This window comes from Pelophylax lessonae (genome assembly GCF_965119305.1).
Source record: "Pelophylax lessonae genome assembly, chromosome: 7".
NCBI lineage: Eukaryota > Metazoa > Chordata > Amphibia > Anura > Ranidae > Pelophylax > Pelophylax lessonae.
In genome coordinates this window covers 193,519,882-193,545,157 of record NC_138774.1, presented here as the reverse complement: position 1 = coordinate 193,545,157, position 25,276 = coordinate 193,519,882, and the positions used below count along the sequence as shown (strand labels likewise).

At 43.1% G+C, this 25,276-nt stretch overlaps 1 protein-coding gene across 1 annotated transcript in view; it reads left to right on the top strand.

Annotated features, from left to right (window-relative positions):
• The window catches only part of GRIPAP1 (GRIP1 associated protein 1), a 192,830-nt gene extending 169,606 nt beyond the window's left edge, over positions 1–23,224 (top strand). The window contains 1 exon segment of the mRNA XM_082262827.1: positions 22,547–23,224. Within this exon segment, the coding sequence (XP_082118953.1) occupies positions 22,547–22,639 (93 nt within the window). The 3' untranslated portion in view covers positions 22,640–23,224.
• The last annotated feature ends 2,052 nt before the right edge of the window (positions 23,225–25,276 follow it).

Genomic DNA, 25,276 nt, shown 5'->3' with positions numbered 1-25,276 from the left:
TCATGTGAAACATGTAAATATATGTTAAAGGTGTAATGAACAAGGCAAACAAAGTTTTAATTATTAATAGTTTATAAAATAGAAGTACATTTGAAAAAAATCAGCAGGAAAATAATATTTAAATGTAGGAGAATAATGGGTTAATAAGGCTGATTTAGCCTGATTAGAGTACATTAAGGGTTAATAAGGGGTTAAACAAGAACCATTTACTTGAAAAGGTTGTTTTAAACTGACTTCATTTACAGACCGAAGATTCGCTCTTTGATCTGTAAATGAACAGAAAGATACAATGTTTCTTTTTATCTCTCTTTCTGTGCTGTGCAATGCTGTTAATAAACATTGCCGGCTGCTATTTTTTTTTTTTTTTTGTGAAAGCTGTGAGCAGGGAACTGTTCTGCACTTGTTACATGAATCGTGGAAATGCTGAATTAAGATCATGTGGGGGGTTAAATCAAGAGCACGATCTTTTAACAATGAATCGTGCAGCTCTAGTTAGAGGGTAATGTTTTGGAATACTGGCTAAAGACAAATGCAAATCCTTTGGCAAGTATACCATCTTCTATATATATATATATATATATATATATATATATATATATATATAGTAATTAAACTGTGTGAGCTGTGTGCCTGGAGTCCAGCTTTAACAACCTGTCTTTTTTCCCCCTTTAGCTTTACGTACATATCAGGGCTTAAAAAGCTCTTTTGGCCATATTTCTCCTATGGATCACAGGAGTGCACTTAGTTCTGCTTTCCTGTTGCCCATATCTAGCCTAAGCAAAAGCCTGCTGTTGGCTGACGTCACAGAGCTGGTCCAGACTCTGCTGGGCTCTTGACAATAATTTCGGGATCCATCTAGATGCCTGACCAGCAGCTGGCTTGGCTTTGCAGCAAGCCCATAAGAGCTTGATCCAGTAAGCGCTGGAGGGGCAGAGTGTGGAGCAGTGCCTGACTGTCAGCACTCTCTATTCAGAGCGAACCCGAGAACTGAGCGATCAGCGATCTTTTATTACTCAGATATTGGTTTAGAGCCGGTGGGGGACATTTTCAGCATTGAATTGATGCTGCAGCCATCGAAGTGGGTATGTATGTATGTTTGTTTTTTTATTCCCATATTTTTCTTTTAATGCAAGGTGTAATAAGAAATAGAATCTGATCAGTGATCGTTTGCAAAAATAATTAAATGTAAATTCCTTGCGTCACTTCCTTAGTGAAAATTACTGGGGGCGTGGCCGGCTACTGATGTGAGAGCAGCGCGGTCCCGGAGCTCTCTCCTGCTTGCCCTGATCCTTCAGTGATCCTGTGGAACCCCGAGCCGCTACTCACCTGATTCCGACGCCCGTGTACTCCTGATCCCTCGGTGCATCAGCGGAGATGGTGAAGATCGGTCCCCCTGGTCCGGAGGCGCCTGGATCCCGGTCGTCGGCCTCCCTCCTCGAGCGGTCCCAAGATGGCGCAGGCCCGCCACGGAGCTCGAGCCAGCCAGCTGCTGCTGCACGATCCTCGCAGCCATCCGCCTCTCTCTCCCACGGAGGTGGCTCGGAGCCTGACGACTCTTCCTCCCCGCATCGGCATGAGACTGTGAGTGACCTTCTTCTTTCCTCCCCCCTAGACCCCACTGCTGAGGCAGGGGTGGGGGTAGATAGGCCTGAGCCATCCCTTGCTGCCATCATGGATGCCATCCGCCATTGTCAAGCCTCTCTCACTACTCAAATTGAGTCTGTGAGGATGGAGATGTCCTTCCTGAAGCAGGATGTCCATAATCTCCGCCATAGGGTGGGCAACGCGGAGCAACGTGTTGGCGACCTGGAGGATGCCCACCGCCCCTTGCAGGCCTCTGTGTCTGATTTACAGAGGGGTCACACGGCCACCATTGATAAGATCACTGACATGGAGGATCGCCTCCGACGTAATAACCTCCGCTTTCTGGGATTCCCTGAGGGGGCGGAGGGAAAGACCCCCGAATCATTTATGGAAAAGTGGCTCCTTGACACCTTTGGGAAGAATGTTTTTTCTCCATTATTCGCCATTGAACGGGCGCACAGGGTGCCGCTGCGCCCCCTGCCACCAGGGGCGCAACCTCGTCCTCTTCTCATTAAACTTCTGCATTTCCGGGACAGGGAGGCTGTGCTACGGGCCTCCAGGGAGAAGGGCCGTGTCTCCTACAATAATAATGCTATCTCCATCTTTCCTGACTTCTCTGCAGCCACCCAAAAGCAGCGGGCCTCCTTTATGGCAGTTAAGAGACGGCTGCGTGATCTCCAGTTACCATATAGTATGCTTTATCCTGCCCGTCTCCGGATCATCTCTCAAGGCAAGGCTAATTTTTTCCAGGATCCTCGGGAGGCTGCGCACTGGGTGGACTCCTTGGGCCGTGGCTCTCCTGGCCGCCAGGACCGGCGGTCTCCTCCTAGATGAAAGACTGTTTATCTGCTGATAGTCTGGTTGGGCTCTGGGCTCGTCCTGGTGCTCCACATGGACCCTCTCTCGCTTGATTGATTTTTTTTTTTTGGGACAGATGGCTATTCCCTTTTTCTGGGGGTTGGGGTTCCTATTTTTCTGTTTTTTCTGATGGGCATTTTTGGGGTGGGGGGGCTCCCCCCTCATCTCTTTCCTTTTTATTGTTTTTTCTCGTTTGTCTACTACAGGACGAGCAGATCCACGTTTCCCTGCATTTGACTTCCTTTTGTTGTTATGGGCTACAAAGCTCTCAATTGTTGGGGTTTGAGGGCCGGGTGGGCTAGGGTGGGGGGAGGGGGTATTTGTTACTATTGCCATCCGCAACCTGCGGGTCTAGGCGGGTTTTTTCTTTTTGGTTTGTTTGTTTGCACCATTTTGATCCACAGGGTCGGTACAGTTTTTCCTTTTTTTGTTTCTGGGGTCATGCTCTCTCCTTATGCGATGCAGTTGATTTTGTTTACTATGTTACTGTGGTCACTTTTTTTATGTCTTATGTATACTCCTTTATCTGGGCTCCTCTCAGATGCTGGTTGTGCCTTGGCCCTTCGGGGTTTGCCTGTTTTTGGGCTGACCTACGGGGCGCTAACGCTGATTGTTGGTATATTTCTATGTCTACTCTACGTATAATCTCATGGAACGTCAGGGGGCTCAATTCTAAAGTGAAACGGTCTCTGATGTTTGACTATTTAAAACGCCATAGTCCTCACGTTGTTTTGTTACAGGAGACACACCTCCAGGGGTCCAGGGTTATGGCCCTTAAGCGGGCACACGTGGCGTATGCGCTACACTCTACCTACTCTTCCTATGCCCGAGGCACGTCCATTTTGATTGCCAAATCCGCTCCAGTCACTATTAAACATTTAAAGACGGACCCCTCGGGGTGTTTTGTTATCCTTGTTATTGAATATTTAGGTAAACCTTATACCCTGGTGAATGTTTATGTCCCCCCGCCGTTTACTAAGTCATTCTTTGACCGTGTTTTGGGTTTGGTTTTGGAAATGGCGGAGGGCCCTCTTATTATGGCGGGTGACTTTAACACGGTCCTCGACAATGCTTTAGACCGCTCTGGGGCTGCTTCTTCCCAACATACCCCCCTGCGCTCCTACTTAGACAAATTGGACCTCACGGACGCCTGGAGGTGGAAACATGGGGGGATTACTGAGTTTTCTTGTTATTCGAGCTCACACCACACTCTATCTAGGATTGACCTCTGTTTGCTCTCTCGGGAACTGCTGGGTCCGCTCTCGGGGATCAGGTACCTCCCTCGGGCGGTATCTGACCACTCCCCTTTGCTGGTGGACCTTGCTTTGGGGTCCCCACCTAATTATAAATTGTGGCGACTAAGCCCTCTGTGGCTGGCGGACCCTGCGGTGACTGATCAGGGGCTCACGGAATTGAATTCTTTCTGGGCGCTCAATGGACGGGAGGGGTCGGCACTGCTGACCTGGGACGCCTTCAAGGCCACTATGCGGGGCACCTTCTCGTCTGCCGTAGGCCATGCTCGGAAGGCGCGTCAGACCAAGTTGGTTGACGCCGAACGGGCATTGCATACGGCTGAACGGCAATACTCTGACGACCCCTCCCCTCAGAATCACGCCGCTTGGCGGGCCAGAGCCCGTGATTTGGATCTCGTCCTTATTGAGCGCACCCAGAAAAAACTGTTATATCAGAATCAAAGAATTTTTGAACTGGGGGACAAGAACAGTCGCATGTTGGCCTACTTAGCTAGGCCGGATTTTCAACCTTGTATCATTCCCCGGGTCACCAGCCAGGCCGGTGTCATTGTAGAACAAACTCCTGCTATTCTTCATAGTTTTGTTGAATTTTATTCCTCTTTATACCGCACTCAGGCCCATTACACTATTATCGAACTTGATGATTTTTTATATGATATTGAACTGCCCGCATTGTCGGTCGCCCAATCTCGCTTCTTAGACTCCCCTTTGACCACAGAGGAGATTGACAAGGCCATAGCTACGTTTGCACATAATAAGACACCTGGCTTGGATGGTTTCCCCATTGAATGGTATCTTCACTATAGGGAATTGCTGGTCCCCCATTTGTTGAAAGTGTTTACTTGTGCTCTGAAGGAGGGACGTCTGCCACCCTCCATGACGGAAGCCCTTATAGTACTCATCCCGAAGCCGCGCAAGGACCCTCTTCTCTGTGAATCGTACCGTCCGATCTCACTTATTAATACAGATGTGAAGATTTTGGCCAAGGTCCTGGCGAGGAGGCTGAATACGGTTGTCACGGACTTGGTCGGGGCGGACCAGTCGGGGTTTATTCCTGGCCGGTCTACCTCGATCAACTTGCGTAGACTTTTTACCAACCTTCAGACAACTCATGATTCTGTGGGGGCCAGGGTTGTGGTGGCCCTGGACACTCACAAGGCTTTTGATTCAGTGGAGTGGCCTTATCTCTTGGAGGTATTGGCGAAATTTGGATTCGGATCGGGGTTCATAAAATGGGTACAACTTCTATATTATCTCCCTCGTGCCCGGATCAGGGTCAATAATTCCGTGTCTGACTCCTTTCCCATTTTTCGGGGTACTAGGCAGGGGTGCCCGTTGTCCCCGTTACTTTTCGCCCTGGCCATTGAGCCTTTGGCTGCGCAGATCCGCCAGTGTGCGGCTGTTGCGGGCTTTGTGATCAATGGCTTGGAGGAAAAGGTTTCCTTGTATGCGGATGATATGTTGATATATCTAGCGGATCCACATCAATCCCTCCCCACTCTATTGTCCATTATTGATCGCTTCGGTCACTTCTCGGGTTTCCGGGTGAACTGGAGTAAATCTACTCTGTTCCCCCTGGATCCCCAGGTTCTGCCCCCTTCTCTCGCTTCATGCCCTCTCCAGGTGGTAGATCGGTTTCGATACTTGGGGGTTGACATTCAACTCCCCTTGTCTCGTTTCCTCCCCAATAATTTAGATCCCTTGGTTGCCCGACTTAAATCTTCTTTGCAGCTCTGGTCCCAGCTTCCTCTCACGGTTTTGGGTAGGATCAACATTTTTAAAATGATGTTCCTTCCCCGATTTCTGTATGTGTTGAGTCACTCCCCGATATATGTTACCAAACGTCGTTTCCAGGTCATCGATTCGCTCTTCACTTCATTTATCTGGGGGGGTCGGCCGGCACGTGTGGCCAGAGATGCGTTACAGTTACCTGTATTAGCGGGGGGACTGGCAGCGCCCAACCTACGCCTTTATTATTTTGCCTCCCAGTTGGCACACGCACATTGGTGGTTCCATCCCGAGGACAATCATGCTGCGGCGGCCTTGGAGGCGGCTATTTTCACGTCCTATGAATCTCTGCAAAATTTGCTGCACCGTAGGTCTACTATGGGCAGGCCGAACACTGCACTTATCTCGGTCACTCTACGGGTTTTTGCGGCTACCGCATTGGGTGAGGCCGACCCTCCGGGGTCGTACTCCCCTAATGCCCCCCTTTGGCACAATCCTCGGTTTCGGGAGTTTTTCGGTCGGGACGACGGTATTTTTTGGGCCCGTCTTGGGGTGAAGTCTGTTGATCACCTGTATGTCCGGGGAACCTTCCGGTCCTTTGCGGACATGCAGTCCACTTTTGCTGTACCATCTACGGCTCATTTTCGCTACCTCCAGCTGAGACATGCGGCGGCTGCGCAGTTTGGCCTCCGGGATGTCTCGCTGGAGCCATCCCCCTTGGAATATCTCCTCTCTGACTCTTCACATGAGAAGCTGGTCTCCACATATTATCGTAGGCTTTTGCATTCTAAGTCTAAGCGCTTGGCGGTGGTTGAGTCCCAGTGGCGTGAAAACGTCCCGGACTTGACGGAGGAGGTTTGGCATGACGTCCTTCCTGAACAAATTCCGGTTGTAATTTCCTCCAGGGATAGAGTCATACAATTAAAATTCCTGTATAGGGCTTACTACACTCCCCTGTTCCTTCATAAAATTGGTACATTATCCTCCCCTCTTTGCTCTAAGTGCTCTGATGGTGTGGGATCCTTCTTTCACATGTTTTGGGAATGTCCCCCTGTCCGTGCCTTTTGGTCAGGGGTGACGGCCTTTATAACTGATATCTCTCAATTGTCCAATGTCTGTAACCCCCTTCGTTGTCTCCTAGGATATGTGGATGATGAGGATGCTCCGGCTCGCACGAAACTATTTCTGCGTTTGCTCTTTTTCTATGCTAGGAAAGCTATTGCTCTCCGTTGGAAATCTTCCACACCCCCTGACGTTCCATTTTGGATCTCTATTGTTAATCAGGCTCTGCCTCTGTATAAACTGACGTATGAGGCCAGAGGATGTCCGAAGAAATTCAATAAAATCTGGTCCTTCTGGGTAGACTCTGATCTTACTGCCTCCTCGGTGTCTGACGCCTCCTAGGCGATGTCTACAGTGCCTTCTTTTGCTCAGCATGTGTCGTTATATATTGCTTATAATAATGTGTTACCCCCCCTTTTTACCACGATTACTGGGTATTCTCTGTACTGTGGTTTTATTTTGTTAGATGATTGGAGAGGATGCTTTGTATGTTCTGTATCCTCTCTTTTATGTTGCACTGCCATTTTTCTTTTGGTGTACTGTGTTTTGTTTGTTTAATAAAAACCTTTAAAAAAAAAAAAAAAAATTACTGTTATAAACTTGACAAAATTAAAGTACAACAAAAGGCAAAACTTTTTTTTTTTTGGTTTTGGATAGAGTGGAAATGGATTGGAACACCTTTGTGTTTTTGTTTTTTTTTTGCTTGTCTGTGCCCCCGTTAGGGAGATTCACCCGCTCTATTTGTCCTGTTTACCATTAACATTGAAAGTAAAAGAAAATTCCAAATTTTGGGTTGTCCCCAGAAAAGTAATAGATGGGAAATTTTCCAATGTTGACATTAATTCTGATTACCTGGAGGTTCTCAAGGAATTCCCTTAATTTGCAAGGATTTCCTTGGATTTCCTGTTTGGCTATGGGACAGGAAGTGTAGGGAAATCTCCCCAATGGGACACAGATGGCAAAAATTAAACTGACAGGGGTTATAACTCTCCTCAAGGCTGGGTTCACATATATGGAAATTGGATGCGTTTTACACTGCATTCAATTCGCATAACGTGCCGGTTCACACATGTCTGGGGCGGCTGCAGTGCAAATTTGAAAGGGGTCCTGTGCATTTTTGTGTCCGGTTCAGGTGTGAATTCAGGGGAAAATGGTGAACACTAACGTCCAGGACACTGGACTGCAAACTGCAAACCGCAGCCGGACCTGTGTTACTCTATTCAAAATGAAAAAGAAAAGGTTTTGCCTATAGTTCTACTTTAAGGTAGGATGAAGGGCCCTGTGTGTGTGTTCAAAAAAAATAGCAATATTATTTATTCCTGTGAAGTTTGGGGATGATGGTTTTGCGTATTATTAAGTGTGAAATGAAGTATGTTTCTTCCTCTGCAGAGTGTATAAATGCATTAAAATATAACATAAAGGTACAGAGTCAGCTGGCATACAATTTTATTGAATTATGTAAACAGTCATCAGTGCCAAATTTCAGCAGCAGGTGGTGCTCCAGATATAAACTGTAATTGAAGCTGCTGATAGGTAATAAACTACACCCTGCTATAGAAGGGGAGCCCTAATATATGGAGTTGATTATAAGTGAAGTGAATTAGTTGACTCCAATCAAGTTTAAATCTGAACTTCAGGCAAACTGATTTTTTCAAATATGCAGTATATGGACTTGTTTGGAACGTTTTGTGATCCAGCACAGCACTTTACAACATGGGGGTTGACAGTTACAGTTGCAATACAATTCAATGCAGGAGAATCAGAGGACCCTGCTCATTAGAGCTTACATTTTTAAAGGGAGGTTTAAGTGACACAAAAGGTAACTCGGGGGGGAGGGGTTGGAGAAAATAAAAGTACAGTTGTTAGGTGGAGGCAGGATAGGCTTCTCTGAAGAGGAGGGTTTGCAGGGATCACCTAAAAGTGGACAGAGTAGGAGATAGTTGGACAGATTGGGGTAGAGAGTTCCAGAAGATGGGAGAAGCTCAGGAGAATTCCTGGAGGCGAGCATGTGAGGAGGTGACGAGGGAGCTAGGGAGCAGGAGGTCTTGGAAGGAATGAAGAGAAGGATTTGGTTGGTATTTTGAGACTAGGTTAGTGATGTAGCTGGGGGCCGAGTTGTGGATGGCTTTGTAAGTTGTTGTTAGTATTTTGAATTTAATTTGTTGGGTAAGTGGAAGCCAGTGGAGGGATTGGCAGAGAGGGGTAGCAGACACTGAGTGGTGTGTAAGGTGGATGAGCCTGGCAGCAGCATTTATGATGGACTGAAGGGGGGATAGTCTAGGTGAAGGTAAGCCAATGAGAAGGGAGTTAAGCCCCGTACACACGTACCGATGGTCGGCATACAAATGTTCGTCTTTTCTCCCCGGGATGTCGGTGTCTGTTGAAAAGTGCAAAGACAGCACAAGGACAGCACAAGAATTTTGTCTGCAGACTTCAGCTGACTGCAGAAGTGATGTCATGTAATGGTTAACTTTCCCTGTGTTTTTAATTTTCTGAGCATGCCCAGTCTTGCAAATCTGCGGTCTGTCGGCCGAATTCTGTACTGACAGGCGAACAATCGTCCGTTCTGGTGTCCGCAGACAAAAATTTTCATGTTTGCAAGAAAGACTTTTGTCCGCGGATTGTGCGCAGACATCTGTCGGAGGCACCATACTAACACGCGTACAATCGGCAGATCTTTCGTCCGCCGACATTTGTATGCCGACGATCGGTACGTGTGTACGGGCCTTTAGTGTAGTCGAGGCGGGACATGACCAGGAAGTGAATTAGAAGCTTTTTGGTGTCATTGGTTAGGAAGGGGCGTATTTTGGAAATATTATGGGCTCAGTTTTGGATAGATTGAGTTTCATGAAGTGCTGTGACATCCAATCAGTTTTTTTTTTTTTAAATAAATATAATATACTTACCTCCTCTGTGCAGTTGGTTTTTCACAGGACAGCCCAGATCCTCCTCTTCTCGGGTCCCTCTTCGCTGCTCCTGGCCCCTCACTCCTGTTGAGTGCCCCCCACAGCAAGCAGCTTGCTATGGGGGCACCCGAGACGAGCTGCAGCTCTGTGTGTCCATTCAGACACGGAGCTGTCATTCGGCCCTGCCCTCTCTCTCTCCTGATTAGCTGATTTTGATTGACAGCAGTGGGAGCCGAAGGGAGAGTCCCGGAAGGCCGAGGGACTCGTGGGGAATGCTGGACAGTGAGGGGGCTCAGGTAAGTATTAGGGGGTGCTAAAAACAGAAGGCTTTTTATCTTAATGCATAGATTGCATTAAGATAAAAAACCTTCTGCCTTTACAACTCCTTTCATTAAAAAATATATATAGTATATTAACTACCTGCATACTGTCTTTTTTTGTTTTTTTACTTTTATTGCAAGAAGATCACAAAGACTGAGCTAAAATAAACATGTACACTTCTATATAGTTGTAGGTGCAAAATCCACATATGAAGCTTATTGAAGAAAATTACAGGAGTTGACAGATTACATGGTTTCAAAGTGCATGTTGCATGTAAGGCACAAGTCTCATTTAGGGTGATGAAATGCAATCTGATTCAGATAGTGACGGTCCGTATTTCAGATCCCCTAGAGACATAGCAATCAACAGCTCTGAGCTCTAGAGACCCTCATTTTAAGGAAAAAAAAAAAAGTAATGGGTAGGGAGCAATAGTGCAGGTGAAAGCTCCTGTGAGTGGGGGGGGGGGGGGGGGGCAAATTGAAAAAAGAAACGTGAGAATGGGTCCCTGGGTCAGCCTCCCATGGCTTTCAATACTATTTCTATGCTAATAACTCCCAAATCTATCTCTCTACCCCTCAGGTCACTTCATCATTCTCACACATCACTAATTTACTAACAGACTTTACAATCACTTTAAAGGCTCTTTCACACGGGTGATCCGATCAGATCCGCCTGTCAGTTTTTTAGGCGGATCTGATCGGATCATCCATGCAGCTCTATTGGGCAGCGGATGTCAGCGGAGACACCTCCGCTGACACCCGCTGACACCCATATCCGATCCTGTCCGTGAAATCTGGATGGATGGAAACCCTATTTTTCCATCCGTTCAGGGATTGGATCGGATGAGAGTGGACAGGCGGTCCGCTCTCATCCGATCCCCCATAGAGAGCAGCGGGAGCGGAGACAGAGCTGTCATCCGCCGGCTCAGTGGGGATCAGCGGATCGATCCCCGCTGAGCAGCACGGATCCGCCTACGGAGGCGAACCGTGTGAAAGAGCCCTAAGTCATAAATGTTATAAATGGTGTTTTTTATATCTGCTTTGAGTTCAGCCTTAGGCCCCTTTCACACTTGGAGTCCATCAGCAGACTCCGTTTTTCTCAGCGGGGGATCGATCCGCCGATCCCCCGCCGAGCAGACAGATGGCAGCTCTGTCTCTGCGCTGTGTGCGGAGACAGAGCTGTCAGGTCCCCACTGTTCTATATGGGGGAAATGAGAACGGACTGCCTGTCCGTTCTCATCCGATCCCATCCGCTGGATGGATGGAAAATAGGGTTTCCATACGTCCAGATTTGACGGACCGGATCAGATCGGATGTCAGCGAACATGTCTTCGCTGACATCCGATGCCCCATAGAGATGCATGGGGCATCCGTTCAGATCCGCCTGAAAAACTGACAGGCAGATCTGAACGGTCCGCAAGTGTGAAAGGGGCCTTAAAGTAAACAATTATAAGAAAAATGTGGGGCTGCCATTGCTGATGACCTTATGATAATGCTAGTTGCCTGGTTTTTATACTGAGCCAATCTTAAAAGGTTTCTATAATCATTCAAACAAAACATGGCATCTGAATACTTTTTATGGGTACTAGGCTCACTTTTGCTCCAGGTGTTGTAAATCAACCCCCATGCATCGCCTATAGTTAATTATACCTGTACATACACACTGTTGCCTCCAATCTCTGAGAATAATGCAAAGACTGTCCCCTGTAGTCCCTACACACATGGAGACTTGTAGCCTCTTGTTTGTGGTGAGATGTTACTTTCTTTTGTACATGGAGGACATGAGAAGGTCAAGCAGATCTCAGGCTGCCAGTGTGCAAGGAATCCGTTCCATTGATTTTCTGATCGCATAGAACCTGCATCCTGGGAATAGCAACATGAAAAGCCTTTTCCTAGTGCTGGGAGAAGCAGAATCTTTCAGTGTCGCCTTAACCTTCATGTACAGAACGTGAGGCTCCACGTGATGGACATGTTCACATCCTTTGCAGAGAAGGTGTGGGGAGAAGAGCGGTCAGCACAGGTGTGAGTGATACATCACCTTAGCAGGTCATATTAAAGGCTAAGTTCACCTTTTGTAAAAAAGAATTTGCAGGGTAAAAAAAATAGGATTTATTATTTTTATTCACAATGGAGCCTGCAAAGCATTGCACCCCTGATCAGTAGATCACAGATGCAATGTCAGGCTCCTACAGATACTCAATATATGTGTTTGCCTGTACCTCTTCATGGTCAGACAGTCACTGAAAAGCAGGAAGAATCAATGAACTGCAAGCTGGCTGCTGCAGTGGCAGAGGAGCTTGTGGTTTTATTCATTCATAGAACTCTGTTGTATTTAAATTGTGGTGTGGGGTGCTGGAGGAGGATTCCCCGCCTGCTGTCATAGTGTGGGATCAAGGGGTGCGGGGAGTTACATGTTACACCCTGTATGTCCAGGCATTACCCAAATGTACCCCCAAACTTCCATCTCTTCATCTAGAGCTTGTATCAGCATTATTTCTTACTTTTATTACTCTGTTCAGCTTTTATTACTCTGATGTAATCACCAGGCTTATAACATTTTTCCAGGGGCAGCATCTATGAGTTCATAGTTACTGTTGACATAGACATGCCCCCTCCAGAATACATCTTCCAAGAGGCCAGTCCCTAAGCACTGTGTATGGGAGGCTCTTTGGTGTCAAGGCAGAGCATTGTTTTCCTGGGAAGTCAATATATGCATATGAAGTAGGACTAAGATGGGTGGGGGTTAGGTGGAGTTTTATAGTTCAGCAGGCAAGCCTGACAAAAGTGCTTGAGATTTTAGTGCAATATAGACGATGGGTTATGTGCTGATATCTTCATGTTATTGGACATTGGAAAAGGTCTGGCTCTGTCTGCCCCCTTGTGTGACCATACACACACACACACACACACACACACTGTGATCCTCCAGTTTTCTAATAATGTCCATAGGTGACAGAAGCTTTCTCCACTTTGAGAATTTCCTACTATTTGTCATCTGATTTATTTTACCACCTTTGACTGACACTTCTATCATAATCTGAGCTGGCCTGTAATGTTTGATTTGGGCATTGCATCCTGCATTCAGAGCTCACCTTGAAGTGGAGTCAGTGCTGTACAGGTCCAGACCCGTGGTCCATTCCTGCAACATCCAAGCCCTAAAGACCCCTCATGGGTATGCCCACCATGTCGGCCAAAGCCTGGATTTTTAATGGGACCAGCGATGTGGACAACTTGCAGTGTTTTATAAAGTGATAAAACATTAGGGAATGTGCATTTATAGCACATGTATAACACTAAATGTGTTTGCTTGGTTTCGTTTTTATACCCAGATATACACTATCAGTCCATCCAACTTAACTTTCTTTTCTGATACTGCACCAAGTGCTTATTCACGGTAGTGCCATTTATTGTGCATTTAAAGCAGTGTTAATTTCGACTAAAACCGACTAAAACGTTTTCGTCGACTAACACAATTCAGGTGACTAAAATACGACTAAAACTAAAATGGCATTTTAGTCATAAGACTAAAATACGACTAAAACTAAAATGGCATTTTAGTCAGAGACTATAACTAAAACTAAATCGAAATTTGCTGCCAAAAATTAACACTGGTGCATGCTCAAAGCATAAATAATAACATATTAGATTTTTCACTCCAGGACCAGCAGTAGTATATAATGAGTTTGGAAATTGTAGAGAAATGCTTAAATAATGCATTACAAATTGCAATTGAACTACACCCATTTGATTATAGATGACTAAAATGAGTTTTAGTCGACTAAAATGTAGGGCGTTTTAGTCGACTAAAATATACTGGAGTTTTAGTCGACTAAATACGACTAAAACTAAAACACTTGCAGAAGAATAAAATGGGACTAAAACTAAAATGCCATTTTAGTCCTAAGACTAAGACTAAAACTAAATTGAAATTTGCTGCCAAAATTAACACTGATTTAAAGTAAATCTTTAAAAAAGAAAACTGAAACAGGAATACCCTCCATTTAAAAGGGGATTAATATAGGCACAGCAGACAATATGAACTCTCAAACACAAATTGTATAAAATAATACTTTATTATATATCAAAAATAGAAAGAAAATAGAATTATAAAAAGATTAGTGGCTTGTAAATAAAGCAACACAATAGAAGTTGCCAAAGCCTTGACCAGAGAGTACAAATGAATGGGACAGCTGACGCGTTTTGACAGTAGGGATTTTGTATCTTCCTCACGTCTGCTCATATAACAGCTACAAGGATATCCAAATTGTATTCAGGTGCTTCTGTGTACTCACAAGGGATAAAACCACACAGAAGTGGTAGTGTGCTGACGCCTTCCAGGGAGACAGACAGAGAAAGAGGACTGCCACACCTGGACCAGCAGAGCTACTGGGGTAACCAACAGGCTAGATTTCACAACCCCAAAAAAATGGAAAGATTGCCCAAAATAGGTGTTATGGGAGCCGGTATGTGTGCTGGCGTTATCTAATTTGCAATGCAAGGATTAGCTGAAGAACAGGCAGCCAGGAATTAACAAATTTTTTGGATTGAGGCTTCCTCCAGCCTGTTGGTGACCCCAGTGGCTCTGCTGGTCTAGGTGTGGCGGTCTTCTTTCTCTGTCTGTCTCCTCGGGTGGCAGTAACACACTTCCACCACTTCTGTTTAGTTTTATCCCTTGTGGCTGAGTACATTGAAGCAGATGAATACAATTAGAATATCCTTGTACCTGTTATATGAGCATCCCTGAGGAAGAATCCAAAAGCATGCGGCCGAAGCGCGTCGGATGACTCAATACTTTGTTTTCTTTGGTCAAGGTTTTGGCAACAACTACTATTGTGTTGCTTTATTTATTAGCCACTAATCTTTTTATTATTCTATTTTTATTCTCTTTTTGATATGTAATAAATCCATGGGCCCAAACAGTTCTAATTTTGTTTCATCAGTCCACAGAACACTATCCCAAAACTTCTGTGGTTTGTCCACATGACTTTTGGCATACTGCAGTCGACTCTTCTTATTCTTTGGAGACAGCAAGGGGGTGCACCTGGGAGTTCTGGCATGGAGGCCTTCATTGCGCAGTGTGCGCCGTATTGTCTGAGCAGAAACTTCAGTACCTACATCTGACAAATCTTTTCTCAGTTCCTCAGCAGTCACACGGGGACTTTTCTCCACTCTACGCTTCAGGTAGCGTACAGCAGTGGAAGTCAGCATCTTCTTTCTGCCACGACAAGGTAGCGTTTCAACAGTGCCCCTTGCCTTGAATTTGCGAATGATGCTTCCTATGGTGTCTCTTGGTATGTTTAACATCTTTGCCATCTTCCTATAGCCATTGCCCTTCCTGTGAAGAGTAATCACCTCTTCTCTTGTCTTCCTGGACTATTCTCTTGACTTCACCATGTTTGTAACCACACCAGTAAATGTCTAGAAGGAGCTGAGTATCACAGTCATTTTAAAGCTGCCTAATTGGTGCTTATTAGGCTTTATTGCTGCTCCCTGACATCCACAGGTGTTTTCAATACCTGATTGAAAACACTTCAATGAACCTCTGTTCTTCAGAGTGGTAGTCTTTAAGGGGTTGAATAATTGCGTCAATGAAGAATTCACAAAACAAACATTTACTACTGTATTACAAAACCAATTGATGTCATTTTAGTTGCATATGGTTCTTTAAGAAGTCCTTGTAGGATTTCATTCTGAATACAATTACAAATGTACACTAAATTCCCTAAAACCCTTTACAGCATTGGGGGGGTTGAATAATTTTGAATACAGCTGTACTTAAAATGAAAACTGTACAATAATTAGTTGGATGCATATCAGATTTGCCAGATCATATTATTTTGAGTTTAAAAAAAAAAAAAAACTTCTTTATTGCCGTGAATAAAAAAGAAAGAGCGTTGCTGCTCCTGAGCCCCCCATGCATCCAAAATCCTAGACAAAAGTCACATGGTCTTTAGTTGCCAGGAGCATTATGGGCGTTTCAGTCAGATCAACCCTCATTGCTCCAGGATTAGAGAATCTGCAAAGCACAACAGAGCCTGATTCTGTGTAATGAGCTAATTAATATGGCTCCACCCATGTACATGCATAACTGCAAACTATACCCGGAAACAAAGGTTTTAAAGCGCATCTCTGATCTATATTCAAAATCATATATTAATTTCCACTTGAATTTCCTTTTTTTTCTAGCCTATTAATCTGAACAACTTTGAAGTATCTAAACGTTCTTTTTGAAGAATCCCACACATTTTGTGACACATAATCACAATGCCCTGTAAGTAGGCACTGCTGTGTGACACATTTCACAGAACCTTCCTCCTGAACTACAGAGGAGCTAAGAGGAGACGTTTCAGGAGGTGGAGGTAAAACAGGAAGCATGAGTATCATGGGACATGTAGTCCTTAGAAATGGAAAGTAAACAGCAGAGGAGAAGCTGCAAAGCATGCAGGGAATTAAGGAAGTTGTTGAAAGAGATGGCCAGTAGACAGGCAGCACTCAACATGAAAGGAGATTTTTCAAGTAAGCTTATATTGGATTGTCAATTATAACTATTGTTTGTATTACTATTACAATCCTGATATGCTAAAATGAAAGTGTAAGCTGTGACTAAAAAAAACACACCAATAAGTTTACTTATGTTAAACTGGTTCTCTTTCTCACATAATCCTAAAATGTATAGAAAAGGCTTTAGGTACCCTTTTAAACAAGAGTTTTAATAATAATTTCACATTAAATATCATCTTAGTATATAGCATATTTTCTTAAGTATTGAGTGCTTCTGAGTTCTGCTACTTTTGCATTGTGCGGAATCATAGTAGGGATTCCCCTTTAAGTTTTGACCTAATTTTTAAAATCTCATCTCTAAGGAAAATGTGAATGAGAGAGAACATTTGCTGTGCTTATGTGATGGTGTCCATTTATATAACATTTAGATGAAAGAAACCCCCATATTAGGCTACAGTGCAGTCATTATTGCTATTACTTAATGCTTTTTAGAGAACATAATGGGCAGGAGAAGATGGTATTAAACAATTTCTTGCAAATGTAATATTCTCCTTTGTATTCACTTCATATTTTACAGCTTGATAATAGGATGTAGCTGTATTTCATGGTATAATTTGCACAACCTTAAAACAAGCTTGGGTATCCGAAAAATATGACCAAACATCATACAAACATCAGCAGCAGGTAGCAGATGGCCACTGAAAGCTCGGTGCTTCTCAACGGAACTCCTATGTATGCTAGCTGAGGACTTAAAGGTCTGACAACCTTATAAAATACTTATTGCCTGGTTGTTTTTTACTTCTAGAATCATGCAGAGTAGAAAACAAGACTGAGGGCTGATATCGGAAAGCCAGGCAACTAGCATTTTCTAATGTGGAGGTCACAAATGGCGGCATCGGTGCAAGCTTATATAAACTGAAGTCCTGTAGAGCATATCTAATAGGTGCATCCTAAGTCATGTAATAAAAAGGATCAAGCTTTTGGTTCTCTTGGGAGACACCAGTGGCAAAAATATCTGAATTTCTCTTCCGTTCATTAATGGGCAAAGCTCCTGATTTTTCTCAACCATTGGGTTATACTGTCCCCTACTGGAGTAGGACACTAGGCAGGGAAAAAGCTTGACTACGACTATGGGCAGTCCCAGGGGGTATACACCCACTCTCAGCTATAGGCACTCAGTTTTTTCTGCCTAGACAGGAGTAAGGACCTAGTTCCTTGCCAGAATCTCTGGTCCTGGCGATTTTTTTCTTCATGGTGCCGCCCTGGAATCTTAATTTGGGGCTTTCGGATTTTCGGTTCTTTCAAAATATTCAGGAGGTTCCCTACTTGCGCTGCCCTGGAATGTGGCCTTTTTTGGTTGCTATCACCTCTGCGTGTAGGGTGTCGGAACTGGCGGCATTATCCTGTCGTTCACCTTATTGGTGATTCACAAGGATAAGGTGGTGCTTCGCCCCTGTCTGTCATTCCTTCCTAAGGTGGTCTCTGACTGTCGTTTGAATGAAGACATTGTGTTGCCTTCCCTGTGTCCCAGGCTAAACATCTGAAGGAAATGACTTTGCATGCTTTGTATGTGGTAGGGGCACATTCGTTTGACACTGCTTGTAACAAAACTGAGTGCCTATAGCTGACTGTCGGTGTATACCCCCTGGTACTGCCCATAGGCATAGTCAAGCTTTTTCCAGCCTAGTGTTCTCCTGTACAGGGCAGTATAACCCAATGGTTAAGAAGAATCAGGAGCTGTGTCCGTCAATAAACATCAGAAAAATTGATTTTACGGTAAGTCAAAAATCCAATTTTTCTGATTTATCTGCATGCCCCAGTCAATCAAAAGTGGCCTCACCCTGCCATTGTGTTTCATTATTGAGAATGCATGCAGGAGAAATGAGACTCCGAGCAGGCATGAACTTCAACTGATCTTTTAGCTAGAATCCCCCAATACATGTAAAAAGTCAGGGGAGCCAGCCTCACCCATCAGCCGCCATGCATGCCTGAAATGTCTGTTGTGGGTGGACTGATTGTTTACATATCCAAGCTGTTACACAGGCTTTTAGTAACATAATGGCTCAGTGGTTAGGCCTAGTGTTGCAGCAATGGTATGCATACTCCCGCTAGGAAATGCATAAACCTGTTCATTGTGCATGTGTGGGCATTTACTCCCATATCTACATTGACTGACTTATGTGTGTGTGGTTGCAATTAGCTCTGATTATATAAATAGATGTAGGATATAAGTATTTCTCTTGTCTTTTCCTGGTCTTTGCACCCCTACAAACGTGATTAGGTGATCATTCTGCCAAAAAGACATCAAAGAGATTTATGTTGTATGTTCTTGGGTAAACATCTGCCCTGGATCTATTTATCCTGAGTGTATTTGACCTTCTGTATCTGAGAGGCCCATTACTAAGCCCCTGTCCTGCTGTTGGTGAATGGCAGAGAAGAGTGTGTTCACTATTTGCTCACGGCCTATTTCACAGCAATGTGACCTATTGATTGGCAAAGACTCAGGATGGCCATACACAGTGCAAATTTCTTGTGGTTGCAAGAAAGAAATTTGCATGATTTCCCCATCAACACAGACAGTGTTGGCAGGGGAATCTACAATTGTCTTCTCCCAGGGGGCAGCCGGGGGAACCGTTCCTGCCGGAAGAAGACAGTAACTATTCCTAGCAGCTATAGCAGCTGCTAGCGATAATCACAAGATAATCCGGCAGGCTGTTGTACCCAAGTTGATCGATTAACTTGGTACATTCAGTCTGCCCATTAACAGTTTGAATCTCGGCTAGTTCAGCACCGTGTATGGCTGGCCTTAATTTTTGCACTATGATTTTTTTCTTTGCTGTTCATTGTAGATTTAGTCACCATACAGTATTTTATTAGCTCCACACTTTATAGTATTCCCTAAAACATACTGGTAGGGTAACTGGCCTCCACCCCAAAATAACGCAATGTGTATCTAAACTGTGGTGGGACCATTTGTTTGTATTTTCCTTGGTAGACTGGACCGATGCAAATAAATCATTGTTCTTTGTAAAAGCAATAGGGAATATGGTGACTGTCTGCAAATCAATAAAATGCTTACTACGATGCATTTGGCCTTTTTTTGTAATCCGATATTTCCCATTTGAAGAAAAAGTTAAATTTGTACATACTGTAGCTTTCATCAAAACATAACATACGTTTGAAAAAGAAACAAGATTAGGGTCTGTAGGATTATAAAAAGAACAACTATTGGCAGGGGAGAAAAAAATGTAAAAAAAAATATTTATTCCCCCTCTTTCCCTTCTTTCCTTTGGTAGGCAGGAGGGAATGTAAAACAGTTCAAACTCTGCATTGTTCGTAGTCACTTTAATATGATAAACAGATATACAACATTTCAGTAAGACTGTCTGTCTTGGTTCCCAATATAGAGGTAACCATAACATTTTACAGAAATGATCTGTAATGGTATCTAACCTGTTCTAAACAACCTAGTCTTCAGAATATTATGCATATGTAGCATTTTTATTTATTTAGCGATATCATAAAGGTGTAGACAAACATTTTATTGTATAGGTGTTTTTTGTGTGGGTTTTTGAGTTTGGAGTTAATGAAGATTGTCTCTCTGATTCATTGCAATAGTCTATTCAGTAAGCAAGTAAAGGGAAAGCATAGGGGAAAAGACAAAAACAGAAAAAAATTCCCAGCTCTATTCACTGGGGAGACTCTCATAAATTTACAAGAGTTAGGACTGCAGGTAATACAGGGTGCTGTGAAGTGGCCCTGCAGCTTACACATGCATTTGCAAATGTAAACCCCTGTTTTTAACACATACTGTTAGAAAGGTTAATTCAGTTGGTCAGCAAACTGGTTGGTGAATTTTGTCTCGCATGCTTTGCCCTTCCATGTGCTCTTTGCTATGTAGGCCAGTTATAGGTGGGGGCAGGGGCCATTTTGTGTCAAGCTTAGGGGAACCCTCTGTGCTGATGCATAAGCTTTTCCCTCTCCAAAATGGTATTGATGGAGTCCTTCCATTAGGAGAATGTGGGAGGGATAGGGAATACATATATTTTGGCAATCAGTTGTTGTGCTAAGAAAAGTCTTGTGCTTGGTAGTTGCAAGGATTCAGGAACAAGGGATTCGGGAGAATGATAATCAAGTTAAGTTGAGTAGAAAATGTTTAGAATATTATGTATACAGTTAGGTCCATATATATTTGGACACAGGCACCATTTCAGTTTTTTTCAGGTATTTACCAAAACATAGTCAAACTATAGTTATATAATGGATATGGACTGAAAGTGTACACTCTCTGGTTTGTTTTGAGGGTATGTACATCCAAATCAGAGGAAGGGTTTAGCAATTACAGCTCTTAAGAATAGCCATCTCCCCCTTTTCAAGGGACCAAAAGTTTGTTATTTCTTCATCAATTAAGCAGGTAAAAGGTGTGGAGTTGATTCTACGTGTGGTATTTGTATTTGGAATCTACTGCTGTGAACCTACATTATGCGTTCAAAGGAGATGTCCATGCAAGTGAAACAGGCCATTGTAAGGCTTCAAAAACTAAACAAATCTACCAGAGAGATAGCAGCAACATTAAGAGCGGCCAAATCAACTGTTTGGTACATTCTGAGGAAAGAAGAATGCATTGGTGAGCTCAGCAACATAAAAAGACCTGGACGTCCACAGAAGACAACAGTGGTGGATGATCGCAAGATCCTCTCTATGGTACAGAAAAACCCATTCACAACCTCCAGAAAAGTGAAGGACATTCTCCAGGAGGTGGGCATATCATTGTCAAAGTCTACAAGCAAGATAAGACTTCATGAGAGCAAATACAGAGGGTTCCCCACAAGGTGCAAACCATTCATAAGCATGAAGAATAGAAAAGCCAGATTTGACTTTGCCAAAAAACATCTAAAAAAGCCAGACCAGTTCTGAAAAAGCATTCTTTGGATGCATTAAAATAAGATTAATCTGTACCAGAATGACGGGAAGAACAAAAGTTTGGAGAAGGCTTGGAACAGCTCATGATTCAAAGCACACGACATCATCTGTAAAACATGGTGGAGGCAATATGATGGCATGGGCATGCATGGCTTGCAGTGGCACTGGATCATTGGTGTTTATTGATGATGTAACAGAAGCAGCCGGATGAATTCTGCAGTGTTTAGAGATATACTGTCAGCCCAGATTCAGCCAAATGCAGCAAAGTTGATTGGATGGCGCTTCACAGTACAGATGGACAATGATCCAAAACACACTGCAAAAGCAACCTAGGAGCTTTTGAAGGAAAAGAAGTGAAATATTCTGCAATGGCCGAGTCAATCACCTGATCTCAACCCAGTTGAGCATGCATTTCACTTGCTGAAGACAAAACTAAAGGCAAAAAGACCCACAAACAAAGAACAACTGAAGACAACTGCAGTTAGAGCCTGGCAAAGCATCAGAAAGGAAGAAACCCAGTCTTTGGTAATGTCCATGGGTTCCAGACTTCAGGCAGTCATTGCCAATAAAGAATTCTCAAAACAATATTAAAAATGAACGTTGTATTTATGATTCTTTTCATTTGTCCAATATGTTTGAGCCCCTGAAAATGGGTATAAAAATGGTTCCAGTTCCTAAAACTTGTACTTGATATTTATATTCAACCCTTTTAATTAAAGCTGAAAATCTGCACTTCAAATTAATTTGGATTGCCAAAAGAGTGAAAATTATGCCTGTGTCCAAATATATATATGGACCTAAATGTATGTAGCATTTTATAATACTTTGAAGTGTTCATGTTCATAATTTAGCAAATGGATTCCCAGTATCTGAACAATTTTGAGCATCTCCAAAGCATGTTTATGAGGGTTTCTTTCTATGGCCCCAGTGATTTCATTTTCTGGGGGGTGCGTGGTATACCCTGCGAAAGATGAAAAACTAGGTTAGTTATAAGGTCAGTGATAGTGATACTATGGGTAGTATTTCTAGCACATTTTCCCACTGTTCTGAGTCAAGTAGTACAACATGCTATTTCAACCCTCAGTACATTTCAGGGTGTTTTTAAGGTTAGTGGAGTGTAGGAGGGTAGAATATATGTTTTTTTGTAGCTGTGTTTTCCGAGAAAGCAGTGGGGAAAGAATAACTTTTAATGTTACCATACGTGATTGTGTTTGTAGAGCATGGTGTAGTTGTAGGTATTGGAGAAAGGTATGTTTTGTGAGAGAGAACTCTTCCTGAAGAGCTTGGTAAGTTTTCAGGGTATCAGATAAGGCCTTTTTAGGGGATACGTTTTCATAAATGGGCAATAAAAGCGCTGGGGATGGAATTTCTTTCATTGGAATAATAAAGTAAATTTGTGTCTCCTATACAGGATCTGGAAGCCCTTTCCCAGGAGATTGTCCGTCTCAGCAAGGAATGTGTCCCCGCTGCACATGAGAGCCCCAGCACTGGCTTGGCAAGCTGAAGTCTGGACTCCAGCACTGTTCAAACCATCTCTAATATTGAACTCTTCTATCCAGCCCCATTCAGTTTACCTGTAAAGGGCACATTTCCCCCAGTTTTAGTTTGAATCCACCCTCTGTGTTCATGCATTCCTCATGTTTCTGTGTACTTATTTTAAAGTTAGTCGTCTTTAAAAGGATTTTCTTTTTGTACGGTGAGGGTGGTTATGGCACACTACTTCAGGTTACAATGTACAGAAGAATTTGCACAGATCTCATCTGAATACTGAAGAGATACACATATATATATATATATATTGGGAGAAATTGTTCCTGATGTTTCTTTATTCTCTTAGTTGTGGTTTTTTGTTTGGTTTTTGTTTTTTCTGCTTTTGGCTGCCCTTCATAAATGTTTTTTGCTGGTCTTTTTACATGCTCTTTTGCTGTGCGTCCAAAATATCCAGAGCCTCTCGGCAAAGACAGCCTTCAAATCATCTTATGTAATTGCACTGTCCATCCTTCCTACAGCTTTCTGATTGGGCTTATTTGATGCAGAACTGCCATATAATCATTCAGAAAATCTGTCACAATACAGTATACCTGTGTGAAAAGCCATTCTTCTCTGATTCCTGGGCTTGAAGATACTTCCATCCTCATCATGAGAAGGTATAGAAACCTGGGAGAGGTTGTGAAGATCAAACTTTTGAGGCACATCTTTTTGCATGAAATGCAAATTTTTATTACATATACAACATTTATAAAAAATTCCACTGTTTTTACAAAATACCATAAAAACCATAACATTTAAAATGACTTTGCCATCATGATATATCCTTTCCCAAGGTACTTATTTACTGTTCCTTGTTGCCTGTCATGTCCATGACGTCGGTTTCATTGGATATTTTTATTCAATAAAGTCCTTTGATTGCCTTCAACGCCATTTGGTCGACATTTTTCTTATGCTTACTGATTTCTGTTAGCCCAACGCGTTTCCTGGATATAGTCCACTTCTTCAGGAGCCATCAGTATCTTTGTGTACAGAGAATAATCTAAATAAAATAACATAATTATTACATTCATTCATTCATTGTCTATATCAACCTATTGTATCCCTATCTATTAGTGGCCATCTGAGATAGACTGTCTAAGTGAGGGGAGATATATCAGGATGATATAGACCATGAATGAATGTAATAATTTTGGAAAGAATATCTGTTAAAATAAGGATCTATGTTCATGATGTTAAAGTCATTTTAAATTTTATGGTTTTTATGGTATTTTGTAAAAAAAAAAAGTAGCATTTTCTATATATGTTATATGTGTGAAAAAAATTTGCATTTTATTTGAAATGTGCATAAAAGTCCCATCTTCACAACGTCTTCTAGGTTTATATTGTTAATGGGACGTGGCACTTAATATATTTGAACCTCTTTCATGAGAAGGAATAGGTAAATGATATATACAGTATGTCATGAAATTAATAATGAGAATGCTAGTTCCCTGATGCTGATGCTTTAGCTTCAATTATGTCTGAGTCACTGACCCAAAACAGAGCGATAGGGAACACACATATGCAGTGTGCCTTTTCTGGGTTTGTGACTTCAAAGTATTTCTCAGACACAGCCATGCAGCTAGCATGTTTAGAAGGAGGCCAGCATTGACAACCCCATATTTCTGCCTTCACAAGATAACTTTAAGCTTTACTGCCTGAAACTCATATGTATGGAGTGCAAGGATGAAAACGCCAAGCATTATGGATTGGTCCAGATAAAAATCTTTATTTCTCACAATAAGAGGGTCTTTCAAAGGTTGACAGCCAACACGTTTAATGGATTATGCGCAAATCCCACTTCATCGGGGCTTAGTTTTATTGTGCAAGTAAAATCTAGGCGAGTGGTTACTCCTGGGTGTTAAATTTCTTTGTGAACTGTGGTTAGATACTCAATAGGTTGTCTGGCTGCCTTGAAACCCATGTGTGTCCTAGAAGTTGGAAAATGTTTCTTCCTTGTGAGGCTTTTGCTTAGCGACCGATTCACTAAAGTTTTTATACCCTATTTACTTATCTAGCTAAATAACCTTCAACAAACATGCTGCTGCATAAAAAGCAAAGTTGTAGGTGTTAAGTGCTCCACCCATGCTACCCTAAGGCTGGCTATAGACGGTTCAGCAGGAATCGGGGCCAAGATTCGAATCATGTATGGGCAGGATGAATGTGCCAAGTTGATCAATCGATCAACTTGGGTAGAACCAGCCTGCCAAATTTTACATGCAATTATTATTTCTAGCGGCTTGTATAGCCGCTAACAATAATCACTGCCTTCTTCCGGTAGGGACAGCTTCCCCTGCCCCACTGCCGATAGAATACAATGGCTCAGCGGGAAGGATTCCCCTGTCAACACTCTCTGTTGCAGGAAAGAAATTAATTCCATTTATGATCTTCTTCTTAAATCCTCTCATCTTTTTTCTTTTTTTTTTTTGTAAAAAAATAAAACACATGTCATACTTACCTGCTCTGTGCAGTTAGTTTTGCAAAGAGCAGCACAGATCCTTCTCTTCTCGGATCCCTCACCAGCACTCCTGCTCCCTCCCTCCAGCCAAGTGCCCCCACAGCAAGCAGCGTGCTATGGGGCACCTGAGCCGAAATGTTGCTCTCTGTGTCC